Source organism: Pelobates fuscus, chromosome 9 (assembly GCF_036172605.1).
Source record: "Pelobates fuscus isolate aPelFus1 chromosome 9, aPelFus1.pri, whole genome shotgun sequence".
In the NCBI taxonomy this organism is placed as follows: domain Eukaryota; kingdom Metazoa; phylum Chordata; class Amphibia; order Anura; family Pelobatidae; genus Pelobates; species Pelobates fuscus.
This window is the reverse complement of record NC_086325.1, coordinates 141572656-141600407: the sequence shown is the minus strand read 5'-3', so window position 1 is coordinate 141600407 and position 27752 is coordinate 141572656. Positions and strand designations below refer to the sequence as shown.

General features: G+C 45.7%; 2 protein-coding genes across 4 annotated transcripts in view; one reads left to right on the top strand and one right to left on the bottom strand.

Annotated features, from left to right (window-relative positions):
• CIZ1 (CDKN1A interacting zinc finger protein 1) overlaps positions 1-16617 on the bottom strand; it is a 37805-nt gene extending 21188 nt beyond the window's left edge. For all 3 annotated transcript variants that reach the window (XM_063432601.1, XM_063432602.1, XM_063432603.1), the window contains exons 1-5: positions 16496-16617; positions 10895-11025; positions 3185-3312; positions 2523-2689; positions 315-465 (exon numbers count right to left, since the gene is read on the bottom strand). In XM_063432601.1, the coding sequence (XP_063288671.1) occupies positions 315-465; positions 2523-2689; positions 3185-3312; positions 10895-11007 (559 nt within the window). In that variant the 5' untranslated portion in view covers positions 11008-11025; positions 16496-16617. The remainder of the gene's footprint in view (positions 1-314; positions 466-2522; positions 2690-3184; positions 3313-10894; positions 11026-16495) is intronic.
• ZER1 (zyg-11 related cell cycle regulator) overlaps positions 1-27752 on the top strand; it is a 491045-nt gene that overhangs the window by 430763 nt on the left and 32530 nt on the right. The window lies entirely within an intron of this gene.

The window sequence follows — 27752 nt, the reverse complement described above, 5'->3', positions numbered from 1 at the left end:
ACAACCATTATCAATAGATTTTAAAGTGCCCCAAAATAGTAGTAGGCAAACTATGTCTTCCCAGATGCAGTGGACTACATTTCCCATGAAGCCATGCCAGCCCTGTGAGGATATGCAATGCACAGCATCCGAGATACCAGAAATTGTCTACTCCCATTTAAAAAGAAATAGTCAGCATATCGCTATGAAACCTCCAGATGTCTACTATTGATATAGAATATGTAGAGTCTCTATTGAAATCAAAGCAGAAAGTAATCATGTATCTTGAGTCATGTGCTTTCCCTTTTCCACGTATGTGTATTTAGGTTTCTCACCCTCTGATGAGCCAACGCTTTCATCAGCCTCAGAGGCTGCCGGCGGAAGCTCAGCTTCTACTCTGTTGGACAGCTTGTTGTCATTGTCCTTGGCCTGAATGGTTGAGGCTTGACCACCTTCCCTCTTCCGGTCATAACTTCTGTAATGGTCCTGCATGGATAAAGTCAAATGTACTAATCAGTTTGTGCCAGAGTTGGGAAAATACTTTTCACTCATCTACCTGCATTTCATTTAATGGCCCCAGCAGTACCCATTTATGAATGTTCAGGTGAGTGCAGCCCCTGGTTTTTATATGTAAATATATTTGAGAGTCTAGGCCAACTCCCTGGTTTTGCGCCCCTCATTCCAGTGCCCTATTTAACCTTGTACTGCAGAGAGCCCCAGATGGAAGTTTTTTTCCCCAAGTAAGTTAATCTCATAAGAGCAGACATTAGGCAGTTAGAGTAGGACGTGCCAAAAATGGGGTACATTGACGTTGTGGCAGGCTTATGATCATATACTGTAATTATTATGTTTGTCAAGATTAGGTGTTTTTTTTTTTGTTTGTTTTTTTAACTATTAAAATCTGTGAGCTTTGAAGTTGCTGTTTAGTGGATGAATGAGTGCGCTGGATCTTGTGTTTTGCATTTTATTTAAAGCAGTTCAGCCATGGTTTTCTTTTCAGTACAATAAAATTATCACATATATATGTTTTTCTTTTTTTTTTTCTTCCTGAAATTTATGGTTTTTATGGCTGTATCTTGTGGTCATTATTCCTAAAGGCCTCATAAAGAACCAGTGAAAATGTGATCTGTCATCCAGTACTTAAGTCTTAATCCCTTAGCTCTCTTCCAACTCACTATGTGTAACCTGACTCCTGGGTGAACTGATCCCTCGCCCATGTTAACAAGAGCTAGTTAAAATTCTAACAGTGCAGCCAGAAAGACATACCCATCAAATCATTAGTATAGGCCCTGTTAGACACAACACATATGTAAAGACAGATATTATTAATATATAGTGTGAATGCGCTAGAAAAATCAAAGTCAAATCTCCAGTCGGACTGCCTACGCCAGTGGTTTCAAACTCCCAAAGCACTCCAACGGACAAGGTTTTGTCATAATTAACACTGGAAAAGAACCAGTAAAACTGCCTAAATCCTGGTTGTGCCCTGAGAACTAATGTGTTGAGAACTACTGGCTTATACAAGAGGCTAAGCTAAGGCTTTAGTTTTTTTTATGTGTCTTTTTTTGAGTTTTTTATGCTATTTTATCCTGTCTTTTACCTGGCGATACCAGAAGGACCTCATCTATTCTACACTCTGTCTGAAGGAGTTCCTGCTTCCCTATTGAGCTACTTCTCGGTGATATGCATATGAATTGATTTTCTCTTGTAAGTGCAATATTTATTAAAAGGTTTATTTTGCCATAGAAACTCTGCACTATTATCTTTCGTTTCTCTCCTATATGCCATGATACCGATACGAAGATATCCTCTAATACATTGATAAGCCTTCAATCAATTGGGGTTTGCGAGTGCATCTTTACACATTTACATATTTCCCTATATATGGCAATATTGCCCTATGTTTTCTCTTTTATTTGCATTGTAGCAACCGGTTTTCTAGTATTGTGTATTTTCTGTCAAAATAGAGGACATCCGACATCCTTTGCCAATCACAAAAACCCTGCTTTCTACATTGGTTGTTATCTAGTGCAGGAGATAGGGTATGTTTCAGGACAGGCATTGGAATAATTATCATCTGTGCCACTATTGCCATCAATCTGAGTCCATGCAGGTTCCATAACTAAAATGGGCATAAACATGTTTTAGGCTACTCATATCCATGTCCTTATTTGATCATAAAGTTCTGGGAATGCCAAAGTGAGAGGTCCTGGTTCCTGCCCTACCTTGCAAGGTTGCATTAAAAGCTGTGGCCAGGTTCCATAGAGCTCTCTGGAGAAGTTTGCACTAATACAGGGTGTGTCGGGACGTTATGTCATTTACTGCTGGTTAATTGATGGCTATAACAATACTAGCAGAGACGGAGAAGTGGTGTTCACAGTTCTTTTACAACCCTGTTAAAACCTCAGGTTAAATTGTTCTTGTGGACTGACGGCACTCTCATGTCTACTAGATCTGCTGCCCCGAGATTTGTAGTGAAACCAATTTTTCCCTTTAATCATCACTGTGGTTTTCTTTCTTCTGATGAACAATAGTTCTCTCACCTTCTGATACATGCGGTGATGCTGTTGGAAAGGCATTGAAGGAAATCCCATTCTTGGAGCCTTAACGGTCACTCCCAAAGGAGGGGTTCCTAGGATGGACTGTCTGGCTGCCGCTGAAAAGAAGTGAGGCATCGGAGGGGCTCCCATGCTAAGACCCCGAATATTCCCTACAAGAAGATAATTAAGATGAACATTTCCATAATTTATACTATAAAAGGAGGAGGAAGAGGCAACATTAAAGGGACACTATAGACACTGTAATGGTTTCCTCTCATTGACGTGGTTATAGCATCTGCAGTGCCCAGGTGCTGTCCATCCATTCAGCATTCAAACAATTTTAATGTTTTAATGCTAACCAAGAGTCAGCCCATCTGTCACAGTGCCCAATGCCGAGATGAATTGATAAGGCTAGAACGAAGCCTTATCTATACTTATAATGGGGGCCAGGCTTATTTAGTGTTAGAAAATGGTTTAAGCACTTAATGAAAGAAATAGGAGGACAGTACCAGGGGACTCCGGGCACTATAACCAACTCAATGACATTAAATTCTTATGGTCCCTACAGTGTCCCTATAACATGACATCGTGTTAATGCAATATCGCTGATCATTTTGTGTTTCATGTATTTCATATCAGTGACGGTATGGATCTCGTAGACTTACCCTGCATCTGTTGCATGAGCAGAGCTCGTTGTAACATGGGATGAGCATTTAAAAGTCTTGCTGGATTGGCCGCAGTCAGGTTCAACATCTGCTGGGGTTGTTGATGCTGTACAGGCGGCTGCATCGGTCTGTTCAGAGAGAATGGGATAGCAAGAAAACCCGAATAATTATCTAAGATTAGATAACAATTTGAATTATGGTGAAACAGTATATTGATCATGGATTTGCTAATTTTAGGCTGGAATAGCTTAGCTGGAGAAACAAAAGAGCGAGAATATTTCCAGTGTAATTATTTTGTCCTCAAATTTGCAATTAGTCTGTTGATTCTACATATTTCCTACTTTAGTGATACATTAATAAAATAAAAGTGTTTGTCACTAGCTCAAACATGTGAGAGAACCAGTACCAAGGTTTGTTTGTAATTGCTACATAGTAACAGATTTCTTGGCTAACTGGTAAACCACAGGGATAATATCGACCAGCTTAAGGTCACCTAAACAACTTTAGCTTAATGAAGCAGTTTTAGTGTATAGATCATGCCTCTCACGTTTTACTGCTCAATTCACTGCAATTTAGGAGTTAAATCACGTTGTTTCTGTTTACACAGCCCTTGTCACACCTCCCCTGGCTCTGATTGACAGAGCCTGCATGAAAAAAAAAAACTGGTTTCACTTTCAATCAGATGTAATTTACTTTGAACAATTGTATTTCTTGCTCTGTAAATTGAACTTTAATCACATACAAGAGGCTCTTGCGGGGTTTAGCAAGCTATTAACATAGCAGGGGATAAGAAAATCTAAATTAAACAGAACTGTAGATGACTCTTTACAGGAAGTGTTTAAGAAGGCTATGCAAGTCACATGCAGGGAGGTGTGACTAGGGTTCATAAACAAAGTGATTTAACTCCTAAATGGCAGAGAATTGAGCAGTGAGAATGCAGAGGCATGATCTATACACCAAAACTGCTTCATTAAACTGAAGTTGTTGTGGTGACTACAGTGTCCCTTTAAAGGTAGGATTAAAACATGCACATTTTAAAGGGAAACTATAGTCACCCAGACCACTTCAGCTCAATGAAGTGGTCTGGGTGCCAGGTCCCTCAGGTTTTAACCCTTCAATGCAAACATAGCAGTTTCAGCTCAATGAAGTGGTCTGGGTGCCAGGTCCCTCAGGTTTTAACCCTTCAGAAGAAAACATAGCAGTTTCAGCTCAATGAAGTGGTCTGGGTGCCAGGTCCCTCAGGTTTTAACCATTCAGAAGAAAACATAGCAGTTTCAGCTCAATGAAGTGGTCTGGGTGCCAGGTCCCTCAGGTTTTAACCCTTCAGAAGAAAACACAGCAGTTTCAGCTCAATGAAGTGGTCTGGGTGCCAGGTTCCTCAGGTTTTCACCCTTCAGATGCAAACATAGCAGTTTCAGAGAAACTGCTATGTTTACGTTTGGGGTTGATCCAGCCTCTAATGGCTGTCTTCCAGACAGCCACTAGATGCGCATCTGCGACGCTGGAGGTGCATTTCAACTCCATCGCGCAGAGCGTCCATAGGAAAGCATTGAGAAAGTGCTATTGAGAAGGCACTTGCCGCGCATGCGCATTCGGCTCCGCTGACGTCGGCGGGGGAGGAGAAGTCACCAGCCCGGCGCTGGATTAAGGTAAGTGGCTTTGTTTTCCTGACACTAAAGTGATCCTTTAACGTTTCTCATGTTATTAACCAGATTGGGCAGAGTAACAGTAGCAAACTTACCATCTGGGTTCACTCTGGAGCTTTTACAGCTTTTACAGCTTTTACTGTATTTGTAGCCAGCAGTCTTGGCAAGGATTATAAAACACGTAAACATGCTTTCCAGTCCTGGTTTTTTTTTTCTATCTGTCCACAGACCCGTAAAAAAAGGCACAAAGCTTTAAAGTGAACCTTTTATTCCAGGTTCAATTTAACATGTAACTGCTCCTAAAGCAATAAAAAAAATAATTATCACAGGGATACATTTATATTTACATGCTTTCGGAGTTTTATTAGTACTTGCCTTCTGCCTCTCAATCCTGCTACCATTGTCAGAGGCTCTGTGGGTGTTACAATAGCGTAACACCCGCGCTATGGTCCAACCCACTCTCAGGGGTGATTGGCCCCTGCTCTTGGACACACTTTACCAAGCAGGGCAATTGTCCTTCATGGCAACGACATTCTGGTTTTACTTCCAGCAAAGCGTTTGCGTCAGAACACAATGTATTCACACTTGCTGAGGAATATTACTGTGATCGACAGCAATATAACAGTCTTGAGGAGGGTTCTCCTGCTCTGCCCTGAATATCAGTTCTGACACAGGCCTCTTTGTGATCAACTCAGAAAAACATATGCAGAGTATTGACTGAATGGCAGTGGCCAAATTATTAAATATATATGTTGTTAACAAGCCATACATTGCTAGCCATTCTGTTGGTTCTATAGTTGAATGTACCACACCAGGCGCACATTAACCCCTTAAGGACCAAACTTCTGGAATAAAGGGGATCATGACATGTCACACGTGTCCTTAAGGGGTTAAAGTGCATCAAGCTACTGCAAAGGGCTTTCCAGGGTGGTGCCATCTTTTTTTTTTTCCTTTCTACAGATTGCTGACTCTTTAGCAGGGTCATCTTCTAATGCTTCTCCATTGGCTGTGTACTGCAACCTGGCTAAGATCTCCTAACCAATCTGTAGCTTCCAAATGGGAGAAAATATGACCATTCACCCTTGTGTGACCTCTTATCAGAAGAAACATGCAGTTATCTCAACCAGTAATTCATTAATTGAAAAATCATGAGCAAGTTCACAGAATCCGTAAGGCCCTTCAAATGGTCCACACAATTCAAAAGTTTCTCAACCCACAGTACACAACGCTAAAACGGGGGGAGGAATACATTGAGACCCATGACGTTCTTTACATGGGCCCAGCTGCTATCCTTAAACAAAGGATTTCCTCTGTAAGCCCAACCACTGCTAGTAACCCACTGGGGGAGATTTGCATAACACAAAGAATGCCTTTGGTCACCTAGACTAGACTCTTTAAAAATAATCAAAACAAGCAAATAGTCAAGAGCAGGGCATACACATCATGATAAATATAGTCTATGCCCCCGTTGAAATGCATTTTTTGAAATATCCTAAAATGCCAGAACTGTAAAGAATGTTAATTAAAAATATATTTATTTTTTTGCTGACAAATTCACTTAAAGGGTCAATATAACCATCAAAACCACTTGAGCTAATTTAACTGATTTTGGAACATAAATGATGCCCCTGCAGTCACACTGCTCAATTCTTTGCTTTCTCGAAGTTCAGTTACTTCATTGTTGCTGCCCTTCCCACACATCACTAGGTATGACTCACACACCTTCCTAAAAAGATACATCAATTTCTCCCCATCTTGTATTCATCATCAGCACAAATGTTTGGCTTTAGGACTTGGGCGTGCTCTTATCTCCAGGTTGCTCAGAATGTTATCAGTTCTGTTAACTGTCAACTAATGCCAGGAAACATATTTGCCTCCTTCCAGCAGCATCCTGTGTGAGATAAGATAAGGATATCCCAAGAAGAATTAAAAAGGACACTATAGTCACCAAAACAACTGCAGCCTAATTTAGTTGTTATGGTGTCTATAACCTGTCCCTGGAGGCCTTTTAATGTAATCACTGCCTTTTCAGAAAAAGGCAGTGTTTACATTACTGCCTAGGGACATGCCTAGACGGTCTTAAGGTGCTTCCTGGATCACAGCTGCATGGTGTGAAGCACGGACATTCAGCTTCTCCACGCTCTGCATGGAGACGCTGAAAGCTGCCCAAAGAGATGCATTGATTCAATGGGTCTCTATGACGAGATGCTGATTTGTGCAGCACAGCGTTTTGCCGTTTTTGCGCAATAGCCTCCCAATGCGGAAGAATTGGATAAGGAGGGATAGTGGGACCAGAAGGCACCGTAACATTAGGAATACAATGCTGTATTCCTAATACAATATCCCTTTAAACATTATTTCAAGACCAAATCCGCCTATTTTCATGTATTTTTTTTATTTCTTCCACATGTGGTATAGATTCACTAGTCTGTTATCTGAGCTAGCGTTCAATTACGATTCCTGTGCCCACAATGCTTCTCTATTAGTATTTGAGAAGGAAGGTTGTGCTGGCCAAAAAAAGGAAGATCAACATAGCAGGAGAATCAACTTCTGCAGCTGAGAAAGGGTATGATTTTAGACAATTAGGAAGAGGATTTCCAAAAACAAAGAAATATGTATTTTCATCTGCATTGTACAATTGCATTAAAAAAATATATGCATTTTGTAAACTAGACATTTCCTCTAAACAAGTCTTCTTCACTAAAGTGTGAATTGTTGGGAATTGAGAGTGAATTTCACATAATGGAGAAGATCAAGCATGTCAAACTCGCGGCCCACAATGAATATCTTTGCAGCCCGGCGAGCCACGAGTTTGACATGTTAAGGCAGAGTAGGCACCAGCTTTCTCCAATTTGCAGGTGCCTACTCTGCTAAAATGTACTCGGCCGGGAGGAGAGGTGGCTGGCGGCAGCGAGGGAGCTCGGTCTTCCTGCGCCCTTGCGCGCGCTCTCTGTAGTGATGCCAGGTGCCGGAATATGACGTCATATTCCGGCATCACTAAACTGCGCCCGTGAGGGAGCAGTGAGGTGCAGGAAGGGAGACCCCAGGAAGAGACCTCACACCAGCTCCCAAAGGTAGGGAACAATAAATAATATTATGTGTGCAAGAATGCATAAATGTGTGTGTCTGTCAGTGAGTGTCTGTCTGTCAGTGAGTGTGTGTGTGTGTCTGTCAGTGTGTGTCTATCAGTCAGAGAGTGAGTGTGTGTCTGTCAGAGAGTAAGTGTTGCAATAGCCGCAGCTGGACAGTGGAGGACCTGGACATGCATGGAGGCACACAATGCCATGTCACAGTCCAAGTAAGTGTGTGTGTCTGCCAGTCAGTGTGTGTGTGTGTGTGTGGCTGTCAGAGAATAAGTGTGTGTGGGTTAGTGTTGCGATTGCCGCGGCTGGACAGTGGAGGACCTGGAGGCACGTAATGCCATTTCACATTCCAAGTAAGTGAGTGTGTCTGCCAGTCGGTGTGTGAGTGTGTCTGTCAGAGAGTGTGTGTGGGTCAGTGCTCCACCTTCACAGGGTTTTAAGGAGTAGCGGGAGAATCCACTATGGCTCCATTGGGGATATACCAGAGGCTGGACTCTGGAGTCGTATACTGGCAGCGGCAATGTGAGTGGAATCTGCTTGTTGGCTAATATTGATTTTTTTTATTTTAAAACAAGGGCCACGGTTTAGTAGGGGGTGTGCTGGGATTTAGTATAGAGAGGGGACTGGGATTTAGTATAGAGGGGGGACTAGGATTTAGTATAGAGAGGGGACTGGGATTTAGTATAGAGGGGGGACTGGGATTTAGTATAGAGGGGGGACTGGGATTTAGTATAGAGAGGGGACTGGGATTTAGTATAGAGGGGGGACTAGGATTTAGTATAGAGAGGGGACTGGGATTTAGTATAGAGGGGGGACTGGGATTTAGTATAGAGGGGGGACTGGGATTTAGTATAGAGGGGGGACTGGGATTTAGTATAGAGGGGGGACTGGGATTTAGTATAGAGGGGGGACTAGGATTTAGTATAGAGGAGGGACTGGGATTTAGTATAGAGGAGGGACTGGGATTTAGTATAGAGGAGGGACTGGGATTTAGTATAGAGAGGGGACTGGGATTTAGTATAGAGAGGGGACTGGGATTTAGTATAGAGGGGGGACTGGGATTTCGTATAGAGGGGGGACTGGGATTTCGTATAGAGGGGGGACTGGGATTTCGTATAGAGGGGGGACTGGGATTTCGTATAGAGGGGGGACTGGGATTTCGTATAGAGGGGGGACTGGGATTTCGTATAGAGGGGGGACTGGGATTTCGTATAGAGGGGGGACTGGGATTTCGTATAGAGGGGGGACTGGGATTTCGTATAGAGGGGGGACTGGGATTTCGTATAGAGGGGGGACTGGGATTTCGTATAGAGGGGGGACTGGGATTTAGTATAGAGTGGGGACTGGGATTTAGTATAGAGTGGGGACTGGGATTTAGTATAGAGTGGGGACTGGGATTTAGTATAGAGTGGGGACTGGGATTTAGTATAGAGTGGGGACTGGGATTTAGTATAGAGTGGGGACTGGGATTTAGTATAGAGGGGGGACTGGGATTTAGTATAGAGGGGGGACTGGGATTTAGTATAGAGGGGGACTGGGATTTAGTATAGAGGGGGGACTGGGATTTAGTATAGAGGGGGGACTGGGATTTAGTATAGAGGGGGGACTGGGATTTAGTATAGAGGGGGGACTGGGATTTAGTATAGAGGGGGGACTGGGATTTAGTATAGAGGGGGGACTGGGATTTAGTATAGAGGGGGGACTGGGATTTAGTATAGAGGGGGGACTGGGATTTAGTATAGAGGGGGGACTGGGATTTAGTATAGAGGGGGGACTGGGATTTAGTATAGAGGGGGGACTGGGATTTAGTATAGAGGGGGGACTAGGATTTAGTATAGAGGGGGGACTAGGATTTAGTATAGAGGGGGGACTGGGATTTAGTATAGAGGGGGGACTGGGATTTAGTATAGAGGGGGGACTAGGATTTAGTATAGAGGGGGGACTAGGATTTAGTATAGAGGGGGGACTGGGATTTAGTATAGAGAGGGGACTGGGATTTAGTATAGAGAGGGGACTGGGATTTAGTATAGAGAGGGGACTGGGATTTAGTATAGAGGGGGGACTGGGATTTAGTATAGAGGGGGGACTGGGATTTAGTATAGAGGGGGGACTGGGATTTAGTATAGAGGGGGAACTGGGATTTAGTATAGAGGGGGGACTGGGATTTAGTATAGAGGGGGGACTGGGATTTAGTATAGAGGGGGGACTGGGATTTAGTATAGAGGGGGGACTGGGATTTAGTATAGAGGGGGGACTGGGATTTAGTATAGAGGGGGGACTGGGATTTAGTATAGAGAGGGGACTGGGATTTAGTATAGAGAGGGGACTGGGATTTAGTATAGAGGGGGGACTGGGATTTAGTATAGAGGGGGGACTGGGATTTAGTATAGAGGAGGGACTGGGATTTAGTATAGAGGGGGGACTGGGATTTAGTATAGAGGGGGGACTGGGATTTAGTATAGAGGGGGGACTGGGATTTAGTATAGAGTGGGGACTGGGATTTAGTATAGAGTGGGGACTGGGATTTAGTATAGAGTGGGGACTGGGATTTAGTATAGAGTGGGGACTGGGATTTAGTATAGAGTGGGGACTGGGATTTAGTAGAGGTGAGGGATTTAGTATAGAGGGGAGAACTGGGGTTTAGTAGAGGGGGATGCTGATTTTTTTTTTTTATACTTTACTTATCAAAACAAACCTACGTTTGAAAATTTAAGTTTTGGGTTATTTTGCAGCCCACATAAACGTAAACCTTTGTTTATTTGGCCCGTGCTAGCCTTTGAGTTTGACATGCTTGGAGTAAAGGAACAAACTGAAAATATACAACTTGGCTACCGTGGCCTAAAATATGAAATTCACTGTGATTTCTCAACAATTAAAACTTTATTGAACAACCTTGTAAGTTTCCAACTGCAGCCCTGTCAGCTGCTGGACTACAAGTCCTATTACTCTTTGCCAGCCCTTGACACATTTTTTTCTCTCACCGCGGTGCTTGATGTTGGTGCTGTACGGTGTGTTGCTGCTGCTGTTGTTGTTGCTGTAGAAGCTGCTGGAGCTGCATTAGCTGGTGGAACTGCTGCTGCTGTTGATTAAACATCTTCACACAATAGAACTCCTAAAGATCAATACAAAAATAAAACCAGTGAAATACATGCATTGAATACACAGATATTTAAAACCTAGGGGTTAATCCACTTGGAGAACTGTGAATCTTAAAGGGATACTATAGCCACCCAGACCACTTCAGCTCAAGAGGTTTTAACTCTTCAGATGCAAACACAGAGAAACTGCTATGTTTACATTGCAGGGTTAATCCAGCCTCTAGTGGCTGTCTTCCTGACAGCCGCTAGAGGCGCTTCTGCGACGCTGGACGCGAAAATCACATTGAGCACGCAGAGCGTCCATAGAAAAGCATTGAGAAATGCTTTCGTAAGGACTGTTTGAATGCGTGCGTGGCTCTTGCCGCGCATGCGCATTCCGCTCCACTCCGGAGCTGACGTCGGCAGGGGGAGGAGAGGTCACCAGCGCCGAGGGAGCCAGGCACTGGATTAAAGTAAGTGGCTGAAGGGGTTTTAACCCCTTCAGCCCAGCGGGAGGGGGAGGGGGAACTAAAGGTTATATAGTGTCAGGAAAACAAGTTTGTTTTCCTGACACTATAGTGATCCTTTAAGTCAAGTAAACCAAACAGGAATTTTTTTTCCAAACTAAGCAATTTTTTTTTCACCATGGCCATTTATTCCTAAAATAATTTGCGATTTCCATCCAAATTTAGTGGATAATGCCAAACAGTGCAAAGCCTAGACATCAAAGTGCGATGCCTTGTCTTGTCACACACACACAACAGTTACCATGGAATGATCAATGATGTCGGTAAGTTCTGGAGAGAAAATGCACGCACACCCAATTAAACGAATCATAACATCTAAACCCCGTGCTGCTTCAGTCAAGCTCACACACTCACTCCCACCATTCTGTCTAGGTAAACCACCAACTTACATGTAGGTGGGTGTTTAACAAAATAGCTAGAGAAAACAGAATTACCTAGCATTTAAATACGTCCTTAGAGTCTGTACATACGTATATTTTACTTACATACTGCCATCTTATGTACTTTGAAGGTTACATTACAGTAAAAAGAAGGAATCGCAAGTGCAGTAATTATATATACAGTTTACAGATATTTTATGTAGCATCGTATGACTGTATTTGATGTTATGGGTTACACTGCAGTAAAGTGAAAGTCGTCATTTTTTGTAGTTTGATCGCTGGAGTATTGATATTAGTTATACAGTTGTTATAGCAGGAGGACAATACATATGTACAGATTAAGACAATGGTTCCATGCCCCTTCGTGATTACAGTGCGTCAGGGCAAGGCACAGAACTGCTCCATTCTTGGAGACTGGCACAAGCAGGTAGCCTGGCTTAATCAGTTACCCGAACAATTTAACAAACAAAAACATAATGATCTGATTATTAAATGTTCTTGTAAGTTTAGTCACAAGAGAAGCAGTTGATAGATTGTTATCTCACAGTTTTGTTATTTAGACAAAAGTAGAAATAGATTCTAAGCTCGCAGGCAGGGTTCTGAAATTTAGTTTGAATCAGTATATTCAAATATATTGTACTGTGCCATACATATGCATTAATAAACACAAATTAACCCCTTAAGGACACATGACGTGTGTGACATGTCATGATTCCCTTTTATTCCAGAAGTTTGGTCCTTAAGGGGTTAATAATAAAATAAAAAATAAATAATAAAGAGAATGTATATTTCTGTTTATCAAAGAGCCAGAGTAATGCACATCACTGACAACCGATGCTTAAATACCCATATGAGAGGCTGAGAATGTCAACTCATTCACTAATTATGAAAATATTTCTACTTCTTACATACAGAATACTGGTTGAATTAAGATATTTTGACATTTAGACCAGTAATATTTCCTCATTGGCAATTCTTTGTCATATTTTTAAAAGTTATTTCCTGTTTTTGTTCATGCCCCTGCAGCCTCATTGCTCAATTCTTAGCTATTTATGAGTTAAATCACTTTTGTTCCTGTCCATGTTTCCCTGGCAACATCTCCAGCTCAGTAAATTTAACTTTAATCACACACATGAAGCTTATATAAGGCTATTAACCAAGCAGAAGAAAATAAATTCTAAATTAAAACAGAATGTGCAAACAGGAAGTTTGAACATTAGATCTCTCTTTACAGGAAGTGTTTAGGAAGGCTATGCAAGTCACATGCAGGGAGGTGTGACTAGAGGTGTATAAACAAACACACGTAATTTATCTCCTGAATTGCAGAGAAGTGGACAGTGTGCCTGCAGGGGCATGATATTTACACCAAAACTGCTTCATTAAGCTAAAGTTGTTTTGGTTCCTATAGTGTACCTTTAATTTGGAATTATAGCGCACCGCTTTTACGTCCAGCTCAAATTGTCTGCCGACACTTAAATGAGAAATAACAAATATTATGCCACTTTCATCTGGGATGTGTTCTCGAAAAAACACCAGTGCAATTTGTTAAACAAAAATTAATGTGCTTCCACTTAAATTCAGACATGCCTCCATCCTTCTGGCCAAGTTCATAATCATTTCTCTGAAAAACTATCACTCGAGCTGAGCAGCATATTCCCTACACATCCTAACCACCACTCCACTGTCAGCGCTTTACATAATATTCTTATCTAAACCATACAAAGTGGGTCAAGTGTCCTTCAGATCTCTGCAGCTGAAGAATAACCTTCCAGTAAATGTAAGAAGCTTGTACCAGTTTAAAATCTCCGATCAGATCTGCCTCTTTATTTTTGCAAAATCACAATAACTACAAATGTTTCATATCGTAGATTTACATTGTAATTTTAAATACACCCCATTAATGGTAGCTGCAATCTGAGCTATTAACATTGCCCATACTACTGTATTTTAGGATTATAAAGCAGTCATTTCAGATTTTAGTGTATTTTATTAAAATGATGATGGCAATGGTGAAATCCATTAGACAAAGCACTCTCCTTCAAATCAATGCTTTGTGTCCCCTTTATACAGATCATCTTCCATGTATTTGGTCTCCTGTGTATCTTATTCTAATGGTTCCCTTGTCACCTTTTTAAACTGAATCAAGTGTCCCACACTGTGTTCATCATATTGTGCACCCCCTTTATACAGCAGCTTGTGCATCCATTTACTCAGTACGAAGTGTATCCCTTTTATACAGATGCATTTATTTATTAAAGACTCACAGCATGCTCTTTGATAAGCACATAGTGTCTTCCCTTTTATACAACAACCCATTTCTTTCCCTTCATATAGCACCCAGTGCCCCCCATTATACAGCACCCATTGATATATCCCTTTACACTGCACCCAGTTCTCCCCCTTTATACAGCACCCATTGATACCTCCCTTTACACTGAACCCAGTTCTCCCCCTTTATACAGCACCCATTGATATATCCCTTTACACTGCACCCAGTTCTCCCCCTTTATACAGCACCCATTGATATCTCCCTTTATTCAGCACCCAGAGGCCCCCTTTTATTCAGTACCAACTGCCCCCCCCTTTATTCAGCACCCAGAGCCGCCCCCCCTTTATTCAGCACCCAGAGCAGCCCCCCCTTTATTCAGCACCCAGAGCAGCCCCCCCTTTATTCAGCACCCAGAGCAGCCCCCCTTTATTCAGCACCCAGAGCAGCCCCCCCTTTATTCAGCACCCAGAGCAGCCCCCCCCTTTATTCAGCACCCAGAGCCCCCCCTTTATTCAGCACCCAGAGCCCCTCCTTTATTCAGCACCCAGAGCCCCCTTTCTTTCAGCAGCCAGTGCCCCCCTTTATTCAGCTCCCTATGCCCCCTTTTATTCAGCACCCAGTGCCCCCCTCTTGATTCAGCTGCCTATGACCCCTTTTATTCAGCACCCAGTGCCCCCCCTTGATTCAGCTCCCTATGCCCCCTTTTATTCAGCACCCAGTGCCCCCCCTTGATTCAGTTCCCAATGCCCCCTTTTATTCAGCACCCAGTGCCCCCTTTTATTCAGCACCCAGTGCCCCCCCTTGATTCAGCTGCCTATGCCCCCTTTTATTCAGCACCCAGTGCCCCCCCCCCTTGATTCAGTTCCCAATGCCCCCTTTTATTCAGCACCCAGTGCCCCCCCTTGATTCAGCTGCCTATGCCCCCTTTTATTCAGCACCCAGTGCCCCCCTTTATTCAGCACCCAGTGCCCCCCCTTGATTCAGCTCCCTATGCCCCCTTTTATTCAGCACCCAGTGCCCCCCCTTGATTCAGCTGCCTATGCCCCCTTTTATTCAGCACCCAGTGCCCCCCCTTGATTCAGCTGCCTATGCCCCCTTTTATTCAGCACCCAGTGCCCCCCCTTGATTCAGCTGCCTATGCCCCCTTTTATTCAGCACCCAGTGCCCCCCCCTTGATTCAGCTGCCTATGCCCCCTTTTATTCAGCACCCAGTGCCCCCCCTTGATTCAGCTGCCTATGCCCCCTTTTATTCAGCACCCAGTGCCCCCCCCCTTGATTCAGCTGCCTATGCCCCCTTTTATTCAGCACCCAGTGCCCCCCCCTTGATTCAGCTGCCTATGCCCCCTTTTATTCAGCACCCAGTGCCCCTCCTTGATTCAGCTGCCTATGCCCCCTTTTATTCAGCACCCAGTGCCCCCCCTTGATTCAGCTGCCTATGCCCCCTTTTATTCAGCACCCAGTGCCCCCCCCTTGATTCAGCTGCCTATGCCCCCTTTTATTCAGCACCCAGTGCCCCCCCTTGATTCAGCTCCCTATGCCCCCTTTCATTCAGCACCCAGTGCCCCCCCTTGATTCAGCTCCCTATGCCCCCTTTCATTCAGCACCCAGTGCCCCCCCTTGATTCAGCTCCCTATGCCCCCTTTTATTCAGCACCCAGTGCCCTCCCCCCTTGATTCAGCTCCCTATGCCCCCTTTTATTCAGCACCCAGTGCCCTCTCCTTGATTCAGCTCCCTATGCCCCCTTTTATTCAGCACCCAGTGCCCTCTCCTTGATTCAGCTCCCTATGCCCCCTTTTATTCAGCACCCAGTGCCCCCCCCCTTGATTCAGCTCCCTATGCCCCCTTTTATTCAGCACCCAGTGCCCCCCCCTTGATTCAGCTCCCTATGCCCCCTTTTATTCAGCACCCAGTGCCCCCCCCCTTGATTCAGCTCCCTATGCCCCCTTTTATTCAGCACCCAGTGCCCCCCCCCTTGATTCAGCTCCCTATGCCCCCTTTTATTCAGCACCCAGTGCCCCCCCCCTTGATTCAGCTCCCTATGCCCCCTTTTATTCAGCACCCAGTGCCCCCCCTTGATTCAGCTCCCTATGCCCCCTTTTATTCAGCACCCAGTGCCCCCCCTTGATTCAGCTCCCTATGCCCCCTTTTATTCAGCACCCAGTGCCCTCTCCTTGATTCAGCTCCCTATGCCCCCTTTTATTCAGCACCCAGTGCCCCCCCTTGATTCAGCTCCCTATGGCCCCTTTTATTCAGCACCCAGTGCTCGCTATGCCCCATTTACACTGCACCCGCTGCCATTCATTCTCTGTGTGCATTAGCCCATCCTTACCTCCTGAATAAAAGATTCGGGTGTTATATAAGCGGTACTGTCAGATCCGGGTCACCGTATTAGCCGCTCTCCTGCCTGCACACAGCTCCTCTCTATCTCCTACTGTCCCTGGCTCCGGGCCTCCAACTCCGACACAACAATGGAGCAGACTGCGGAGAACTGTGCTCAGCGCCCCCTCTGGCTGGGAGGGTCACAGCATCTGCTGCAGGATGACTGGGATTGTCACTGCCTGTGCATTCTGATTACAGAATATTTGTATTCCCCATGGCAGGATCTGGGGTTTTAACTTCCAGTTGTTGATGATCTTTTTTTTTTGTAAATACAATTTTGCAAGTTAACTTGCTGTAACCACAGCTTCATGATAAAAAAAAATTAAAATGTTTTTCTGGCTTTGTCACCTGCTGGGGTTATTGCATATTTTGCAAAGGCCCCCAATGGTGACATCACCGTTTTATGTGCTGTGACCCAGGGTTGCAGATAGTGATAAGCTGTCCGATGCAGGCACTGACACCTTATTTCAGCTGCTGCCGATTCCCCCACTGTTAGCGCATGTCGGTACTGCGCTCTCACACTGACAGAGGATCCCATGAGATGACAATAGCCTCCATAGATATTGTCTCGAGATCAGCAAGACGATGGTCTTTTCCCACGACCGGGGAAATTGAGAAAACCTGACAGTAGTATCTCCGCCTTTTGTCAAGCACATGAAACATACATACAACAAAGTAGTCCCTATTTTGTCTTATGATATCTTTTGACTGCGTTGGAATTTCAGTGAGATTCCAATATTTACCAATATAAGCCTTTCTACAACGATTATAATATGCCTTCTCTCTCCGCTTGCTCCTTACGGTGACCACATTCCATATATAAACCCTTTCAATGTAGCTAATCATAACTACCGGTGTAGTGTCATTTAATCCCATTCAGTGTAAACAGACACTCTTTATGACCCATCCTGTACGGTCCCCAAATTAGCCCAATATGCATTTAACCACTCATCTATCATCCCCTCCCTATTCTTACCTATTCCAAAATTAATCCCATCATTCCTCTCTCCCTGTGTAGCTACAGCTTGGACCCAGTTAATTCAATTTCCAATCCCAACCCCCCAATTAATTTAGTGACCCCTCACATATAGCGATTTAACTCCCAATTCCTACTACGACTTTAAAGGGACACTACAAGTACCATAATCACTACATCACACTGCAGCCAATTGCTTCACATTCTAACGGATGCAGTTCCATGCAAACTTTTACTCCAGCAGTCCCAAACTGTTATGCGCAGGTTGGGTCAAAAACACTGTATGAAGGTTCGTGGGCACACTGGATATTAATTTAACTAGATAGGGGCACTCTAGGCATAACTTGCATAGTTTAGGAGCAATTTAAATAGTTGTCTTATATGTCAGGTATTGCTAATTGGCCTTTTTTCCCCTATCATTGATGTGGAGTAACTTAAATTGTTCGTTCTATAGTTTAGCTGTATTTAAGTGATTATTTACATGTTTTTCTGCCTCTCTCCTATTTCCCGTTGTGTTAATTAAATTTCTGATGATAATTCCAAGATTTTACTATTAACATGATGTAAAGTCATAATTTTTTTTTTTTTTTTTTTTAATATTAAATATTTAATTGTATCGCTCATGTTTACAAATGCCACAAAAAGATCCTCCTTTCTTTATGTCAGAAAGATTTTCAATGATCCAAAGAGGAATTTTTTCAGTTTGGGTGAATAGCTGACAGTTTTTTTTGGTTTTTTAAATTCTTTATTTTTGCAGTGCTTAAAGTTTGACAAACATGCTCGTATCGCCACGATAGCTGGTACAAGCAGATGAAATAAGACATATTAGAAAACATCTTGGCGATCATTAATAGCACTTTTTTTTTTTTTAAAGCTTAGTAAATTATATGGCGTAGGTATAGTTAAGGAGCATGAGTATCGGCATGCATGATAGTACAGGCATAGCGGGTGATAAACAAATTAAGCATGCTATATAAGTACATCTGAGCATTATAAGCAAAACTTGTGAGGATCAGGCTAAGTAAATAAGACATTGCTAGTAATACGACTGCTTAAGCATTAATCATAATGGCATACATGCTGGAATGTACATGACACAGATGGCATTATTCACTAATGAGACAGGCTGTAACGTGAACTGCAGGTAAGAGTCCCAATATACGAGTGTGTGAGGCTAATCATCTGACCTGCTTCCACCTCGTGGCAGCGGGCCAGTGCTTCGGTAGTATGGTAGATTCAGCCGGTGCCCCGCTTGCATAGGGGTGTTGCGGTTGGGGAGATTATCCAGTTGGGAGCCGGCTTAGTCGCCTGTTTGTGAGCTTTGTGTGAGTCCCTGTGGGTTTAGGGGGAGTTGTGATGCTTTGCTCCGGCGGGGGGGGGGGGAGAGAAGATCTCCGGTCAGTTGAGCTCTGCAGTTTGGGAGTGCGTGGGTGTGCCGCCTTACTTGATGACTTTTGTGGTTTAGAGGCGCTGGTGGACTCCGGTGCTTGTCAGCCATCAGGTACTCGTGATCGGGAGGTAAGGTAGACTGCCTGTCTTCTCTCTGCTGCTCTCCTGTCGCTTTTGCCCCTCTACATCTTTTGCAGCAGGTTCAGCCGCCATCTTGGGTGAAGGCCCGATGGCCCGGCGGTGTCTCCGGGTGTGGCTCTAGGGCATGGACAGGGATCATCCCCCCGGCCCAGGGGGGTGGGGACCGGGACCGGGTCCGCCGTGTTCGATGCTCTTGTCGGGCTCCGTTGGGCAGGATAGTGGAGCGGCGGCCGTCCACTTCACTCACCGCCAGGTAGGCCCCCCGCCTGGTACAGCAGGGACCTCTCCTCCGAGGGACTAGAGCTCCAGGAGCAAGCCTCTCCTCAGCTCCGGTAGCCCGTGTGCATCGAGGGTCGTGGATGGTGACCTTGTGTTTCCCCTAGAAACCCGATTTTAATGCTTAATGGGTCATAGTGTGCGGGAGCTGATCTGTACTGCGACCGATCTGCTCGGCGGCCCGGCCCCGCCCCCCAAGTCATGATTTTATTAATGACACGGAGGCGAGTATGATGCTTCTCTTTCTTTAATTTCCCTCAGCAGCGAAGAGAGATGTATGCAAATAAGAGAGAAAAAACAACATAACATTAGCATATTCACAGTACTACCAATGGTATCCACTCCCTTAGTATATAAGGAGTAGCACTCCATCCCTCTTCCTCTTTCCATAGCGATCCGAAGACCAGCCAATAACCAAAGCGATAAACTTGAACCGGAACTGGAACCTCGGATAGTATCCATACATCCATTCTTTATGGGCAAACTGTGGAACTGTCTTCCAAGACTTAAACACTTCATTAGGAGTATTCAGGCTAAAATGAGAGGAGAAATATGGTAATATCGTGGTTGTCACCTGGTTGTAGCATATACTTCAACATAGGCAGTTATCTGGGCCTGGAGATAATCCCTATAGTCATGACGTCATCATACATGTAACGGCTACCCAGGTAGTGAGAGGGTATCAGCCGTTGGTGACGTCCTTTTCCCTGGCAAGCTGCTGTGTAAAAGTAAAACTGGTATAATCCCATCCACGAGATCCAGAGGGAGAGTCAGGTTCAGCTGTAAAAAGAGCAGAGTAATAATCCAAAATAATCCCCTTCCAAGAACGAGACGAGGCTACGTTTTGAAGGGTCAAGAAGAACTGAGGACTGAAACACCCAGCCTGCTTTTTATTACAGTTGAGTACAGAAAGAACACACCTAGGGGGAGGCATAAAATCACCAATCATATACATGGTACAACTCCCACGTCCCCTCCCCTCAGATAACCATTTAACATAATTAACACAGTATTTTACCCAAGTTCAGGATGTACCCTAAAAACAGGGGGTACAGCTGTAAGTCCCCCTCATCCAGGGGAAGAACATATCCAAAAATCAGTTCATTCGGATAAATGGTTCGGGAGTTATAGGGTTCCAAAGTTTTGACCGACCGCACAGACCAACTAGCCGAAAATAGTTCCATAAATTTTGGTCTTGCGGTCGGTCCTCGTTCGTACGGTGAAAAGGTACGAAAATCGTGCCATCCAGGCAAATATAAAGCTAATTAAGCTATAAACTTGTGTACCTGTGCCCACCAAGCTACAGACAGATCACCACTACAACCAGGCACAGCCACCAAGCTCACGCAAGAATACACTGCTGAAAAGACCGTCTCTCGGGCCTACAGGACTTGGCTTGCAGGCCGGGGTGAGAAGCGGCCAATCTCCCCCGACTGTGCGCGCACACCTTTTGCCTTCACAGAGCCCCGCTTCCCCTCTCTTTTGGACCGGTGGGGGTTATCCAGTCCCCACTTGGTCTATTTACCTTGGCACCCACTCAGCCTGAATCGCATGAGACTGCGTGGCGTGATCAACATGGCCGCCATGCCAGACCTGCATCAGAGCAACACATAGAAACATAGAAACATAGAATGTGACGGCAGATAAGAACCATTCGGCCCATCTAGTCTGCCCAATTTTCTAAATACTTTCATTAGTCTCTGGCCTTATCTTATAGTTAGGATAGCCTTATGCCTATCCCACGCATGCTTAAACTCCTTTACTGTGTTAACCTCTACCACTTCAGCTGGAAGGCTATTCCATGCATCCACTACCCTCTCAGTAAAGTAATACTTCCTGATATTATTTTTAAACCTTTGTCCCTCTAATTTAAGACTATGTCCTCTTGTTATGGTGAAACACAAGCCCGGAATGCCGAAAGTGGAGAGCTCTCTTCCTCAAAAGATTTCACACCATCTGCCAGAGGTTCTGGCTTTGAATAGAGAGCAGATCCCACGCACTCACCCCTCCTGCCGTAAAAACGACCCAGAGAGACATTCCAACTGCCCATTCCTCTTCTGGGCCGGGAACCCAAACAAAGAAATCTCCACTTTGCCGTCCACATACCCGGAGGCCATCCCAGAGGCCGGTGTGCCCACGGGCCCACGATCCCGCCACCTTGATACAAGGGTTCTGTGGACACATAAGGTACGGGCTCCTGGACAGGCGTGGGGTCGAAGATATGCGGCAAGGCTGTCCTACAGTTCAGGAAGCAATCGGCAGGGTGGTATCCAGGTACACCTACCAAACCTAATGTCAGAGGGAAGGGATGCTGATCCTGATATGGCCCATCCGAGGCATTAGGTGAACAGAACTGTTTGATACCTCATGTTTTTTGTTCTTTTTAGTTACACATGTTTTTTCTTATTTTTTGTTGCCTTTGTATTACTCAAGACCCAGTGGCATCAATCACAGCTCACAGCATATAGAGCCTGAACACCTATCTTGTAGGACAATACTCCATGTCTAAATGCTGTTCGATTAGGACACATCCCAAGCTGCACTAGAAATGTATAAGTATGTGCCTAGACACTATGTCAGTGTCTTCAAAAATTAATCGAGCTTGTTTATTATCTGCTAGTACTCCTATCGTTTCTCCTGTATTCTCTCTGGTCTTAAGCGCAGACCTATGATTCAGCCGGTTTCTTAAAAACATAAAAAATGTGCAGTTCTTCATTTGCCGTGACACTGTATCTACCTGTGATTTTGCAATATGCGTGTTAATGCTGTTGTGTAGTAATTTGCAGGGTGTTTCTTCAATTTCAACTATATTTATTAAATATTGTTTTTTGAAGGACAGCAATTACTTCCTTCTAATATCCTATATGTATAACTAGCACAATATTAAATATAAATAAAATGTTAAAAATGGCGGTAAAAACACAATTTCTCATTTTTGCTTATAATAACTTTTACACATCGAGTACAACTAAGGAAAAGAACGCAAAATAGATTCCTACATCTGTCCTGATTGCTAAATGCCTCGTATGTCTATGTACTAAATACATTTATCACTAACTCTATACAGTCTTCCCAACCCTACCTTGCTCTATGCCTACACTAACTGCAACCGTTTATCTACCCTACCCAGGGCTCGAGTCCTGCAGGAACGCGTGGGAACGGCGTTCCTGCACTTTTTCCACAGCAGGAACGCCGTTCCCATTACTAGTCCTGCAGGACCCAGGGCTGGCACAAGCGGCTGCCAGAGCAGGGGGGAGGACAAATCCGAATCCCCTGCCTGTGACTGGGGACTCGGATTTTTAAACTCACCTCTCCCCCTGCAGTCAGTGGAGTCGTCCAGCCTCTCCTGATGATGTCAGTAGGAGGGGGCGTGACTTTCTCTGCTCTTCTCACAGGACCGCTGGGGAGCAGAGGAAGCCACGCCCCCTCCTCCTGACATCATCAGGAGAGGCCGGCTTACTCCACTGACTGCAGGCTGCAGGTTCCAGATCCTGTCCCACCCCTCCTGGCCCAAGGTAAGCCTCAGGGAGGGGGGAAGGCACTTTAGGTTTTTTTTGTTTTTTATCCCTTTCCCCAGTCCCTGTCCCCCTCCTCAGTCCCTGTCCCCCTATTTAAGGCCCTGTCCCCCCTCCTCAGTCCCTGTCCCCCTCCTCAGTCCCTGTCCCCCTATTTAAGGCCCTTCCCCCCCCCAGTCCCTGTCCCCCTCCTCAGTCCCTGTCCCCCTATTTAAGGCCCTGTCCCCCCTCCTCAGTCCCTGTCCCCCTCCTCAGTCCCTGTCCCCCTATTTAAGGCCCTTTCCCCCCTCCCCAGTCCCTGTCCCCCTCCTCAGTCCCTGTCCCCCTATTTAAGGCCCTGTCCCCCTCCTCAGTCCCTGTCCCCCTCCTCAGTCCCTGTCCCCCTATTTAAGGCCCTTTCCCTCCTCCCCAGTCCCTGTCCCCCTCCTCAGTCCCTGTCCCCCCTATTAAAGGCCCTGTCCCCCCTCCTCAGTCCCTGTCCCCCTCCTCAGTCCCTGTCCCCCTATTTAAGGCCCTTTCCCCCCTCCCCAGTCCCTGTCCCCCTCCTCAGTCCCTGTCCCCCTATTTAAGGCCCTGTCCCCCCTCCTCAGTCCCTGTCCCCCTATTTAAGGCCCTGTCCCCCCTCCTCAGTCCCTGTCCCCCTCCTCAGTCCCTGTCCCCCTATTTAAGGCCCTTTCCCTCCTCCCCAGTCCCTGTCCCCCTCCTCAGTCCCTGTCCCCCTATTTAAGGCCCTGTCCCCCCTCCTCAGTCCCTGTCCCCCTATTTAAGGCCCTTTCCCCCCTCCCCAGTCCCTGTCCCCCTCCTCAGTCCCTGTCCCCCTATTTAAGGCCCTGTCCCCCCTCCTCAGTCCCTGTCCCCCTCCTCAGTCCCTGTCCCCCTATTTAAGGCCCTTTCCCCCCTCCCCAGTCCCTGTCCCCCTCCTCAGTCCCTGTCCCCCTATTTAAGGCCCTGTCCCCCTCCTCAGCCCCTGTCCCCTTCCTCAGCCCATGGCCCCTTCCTCAACCCATGCTCCCCCTCCTCCTAAGCTCCTGTCCCTTTTCCCACAGCACTGTCACCTTACTTAGCCCCTGTCCCCCTCCTCAGCCCCTGTCCACCTTACTCAGCCCCGTGCTCTTACTCAGCCCCTGCATACGAGCATCAGCCCCTGTCCCCTTCCTCAGCCCCTGCCCCTCTTCCTCAGCCCCTGCCCCTCTTCCTCAGCCCCTGCCCCTCTTCCTCAGACCCTTCCCCTCTTCCTCAGACCCTGCCCCTCTTCCTCAGACCCTGCCCCTCTTCCTCAGACCCTGCCCCTCTTCCTCAGACCCTGCCCCTCTTCCTCAGACCCTGCCCCTCTTCCTCAGCCCCTGCCCCTCTTCCTCAGCCCCTGCCCCTCTTCCTCAGCCCCTGTCCCTCTTCCTCAGCCCCTGCCCCCCTTCGTCAGCCCCTGCCCCCTTCGTCAGCCCCTGCCCCCTTCGTCAGCCCCTGCCCCCTTCGTCAGCCCCTGCCCCCTTCGTCAGCCCCTGCCCCCTTCGTCAGCCCCTGCCCCCCTCCTCAGCCCCTCAGTTCCTGTCCCTTTCCTCAGTTCCTGTCCCTTTCCTCAGTTCCTGTCCCTTTCTTCAGCCCCTGTCCCTTACCTCAGCCCATGTCCCCTTCCTCAGCCCATGCTCCTGTTCCTGAGCTCCTGTCCCCCTCTTCAGCCCCGTGCCCTTAGTCAGCCCCTGCATACAAGCGTATCATTTTTTTTGGGGGGGGGGGGGGGGGAGGGGGCGGGGAGTGGATCTTGGGTGAGTTCCTGCACTTTTTTACCCAGGACTTGACCCCTGACCCTACCCTACCCAGGGTTTAACCTTGCTCACACCATCACATCCTAACATTGTTAAAGCACGGGAGTTTGTTTTCACTTTATTTTTATGGTTTGGTTTAGCTTTCCATTTGATTTTAGAATAAATAAATAAAATAAATAAAGTAAAATAAATAAATAAATAATACATATTAAATTAGTTCAATCTGAAGTAAACAGGGTTAAGTGGGCAGAGTGGACAGCCACTAGAGGTGGAGTTAACCCTGGCAGGTAATTATTGCAGTTTATTAAAAATTGCAATAATTACCTTTCCAGGGTTATGGGACCTGGTCACCTGGACGCTGCACCCAGACCACTTAAATGAGCGAAGTGGTCTGGGTGCCTACAGTGTTCCTTTAAGTTTAAAAAATACTTTGTTTAGTTTATTTATTATAAATTATTCATTGTATTTGAAGGTATCAGTCATATGGACATTTTTTTTACATCCACTACACACACTGCATCCACTACCCACACACGCTCTGCAACAACTGCACATACACACTCTGCATCCACTACACACACGGCATCCACAACACAAACACACACTCTGCATCCACTACACACACACACACCCACTGTATCCACTACACACACACTGTATCCACTACACACCCACACACTGTATCCACTACACACACTCTGCATTCACTACACACACACTGTATCCACTACACACACACTGCATTCACTACACAAACAAACGCTCTGCATTCACTACACACACACTGTATCCACTACACACACATTGCATTCACTACACAAACACTGCATTCATTACACACTGCATAACATAATGAAGTGAGGGGGGCAACATTTAAAGCTTGGACACAGGCAGCACATTGTCCTGGGTCAGCCCTGGTGTCCCCCCTGTCCTGCTCTCCCCCAATCAATCCTGTGAGGCTGTATGAATTAATGCGTGACCTGCAAGCAGGGCCAGACTGGCCCACCGTTACTGTATGTGTTATTTATAAGCATTCTGTCTAGACTAGATATATATTGGGTTAACTAATTGAAGGCCTTTGCAAACTAGCAATATACTATGGCCTACATGGAGAGAAGGTAAAGGCACATTCCACAGCCCTAATAAAAATAACATTTTAAAAAGAATAAAATCACTATTCAGTAGATATACCCTAAACGGTATCCTCCTAATACTATAGTGCTAGAGTAAATATTTAAGTGACTGCCAACCCCCCTCTGTGGAGTCAAAAAGTGTTTAAACTAACCTTTTCTCCGCCACTGTTTCAGTCCTCTCGCAGCTGGCCTCACCTCCATTGCTGAGATCATCAATCTTGATCATCTCTGCCAGTCCAATGCTTTCTCATAGGAAAGCATTGGGAGGCTATCGCGCATGTATTGCAAAATGCCACACTGCACCAATTAGCATCTCTATGGGAAGCAATCAGCGCCTCCATGCTAGTAGCTGCACACTGTGAGGAAGCACCTCTAGTGGCCTTCTGAGTGACTACCACTAGAGGTATTACTAGGCAGCAATGAAGACATTGAAAGTAATAAATGTTTAAATTGAAAAGAATAAATACCTAAAAATAGGAGTTGGTCCAAATTGATTCTAGGAAAAAAAAAATGGAAAATAAAAAAAGCAAAAAGAAAGCATTCATAGAAATAAAGTATATAAAATATAACTTAATATTAGTTTAAACATGACTGCAGTTATCTAAATTATAATAACATTGCCAATCAATGCAAAGTGATGACGTTTTCTGCAATCTCGGTTCCCTAACAGGCTGCTCTGGCTATTGAAACGGCATGCACAGTTTACAATAGATGTGTCAAGAACACAAAGTCTGCATGGTAACAACCCACTGAATATACTGTAAACAGTGTTAACTGCCTATGTACGTAACAAAAAACGTAATCGGGAAGTGTTTGAAAAAAAGGGGAAATAAAAAACAAAACACAACTAACAGTAATGTACAGAGATTAAAGGTTACAACCCTGTAGCCAAAAATTCACACCCATGGGCCAGAATTAGAGTTGAGCGGACACCTAGATGTTCGGGTCCGGTCGGTTCGGCCAAACTTCGAAAAAAAAGTCCGGGTTCGGGATCGAACTTGACCCCGAACTTGAACCCGAACCCCATTGAAGTCAATGGGGATCTGAACTTTTGGGCACACAAATGGCTCTAGAAAAGTCCTGGAAAGGGCTAGAGGGCTGAAAAAGGAAGTAAAATGGGGGTAAGAGTAGGACAAGTGCCCTGCAAACAAATGTGGATAGGAAATCACTTAAAATAACATAGAATACATAAAATAAGCAGCCACTTAGTAGATAACTCCCTAATTCCCACGGTATTAGGGAGCTATCTACCAAAAGGCTGAAAGACCTAAATTGGTCTTTCAGCCACATTTACTAATACTAAGTAAAGACTACTTAGTATTAGTAAATGTTGCCCCTACTCGCTATACCGCGAGTAGGGGTGTGTCTAGTAAACAGTGAGCAGCCTGTGGCTGCCCACTGTAAAAAAAAACAAACAAAAAAAAATATTGCCCCCACCCCTGTGCGACGGGTGGGGGCCCTAAATAAGAATGTGGAGGGGGGGACCTACTGTCCTCCCCCCTGCCCCCACCCCTGAGCGGTGGGTGGGGGCCCTGAATAACTATAATAATAAGGGGGGGGCCTACTGTACTTCCCCTCGGCCCCCACCCCTGAGTGGTAGGTGGGGGCCATAAAAAAGAACTGGGGGGGACCTACTGTCCTCCCCCCGGCCCCCACCCCTGAGCGGTGTGTGGGGGCCATAAATAAAAAAGGGGGGGACCTAATGTCCTCCCCCTGGCCCCCACCCCTGAGCGGTGGGTGGGGGCCATAAATAAAAATTGGGGGGGGGACGGGACCTACTGTCCTTCCCCCTGGCCCCCACCCCTGAGCGGTGGGTGGGGGCCATAAATAAAAATTGGGGGGGGCCTACTGTCCTCCCCCCCGGTACCCATCCCTGGCGGCGGGTGGGGGCCCTAAATAACAATAAGGGGGGGACCTACTGTCCTCCCCCCTGGCCCCCACCCCTGAGCGGCGGGTGGGGGCCCTAAATAAAAATGTAAAAACCCCCCCAGGTGACTAGGGGTCCCCAAATCCC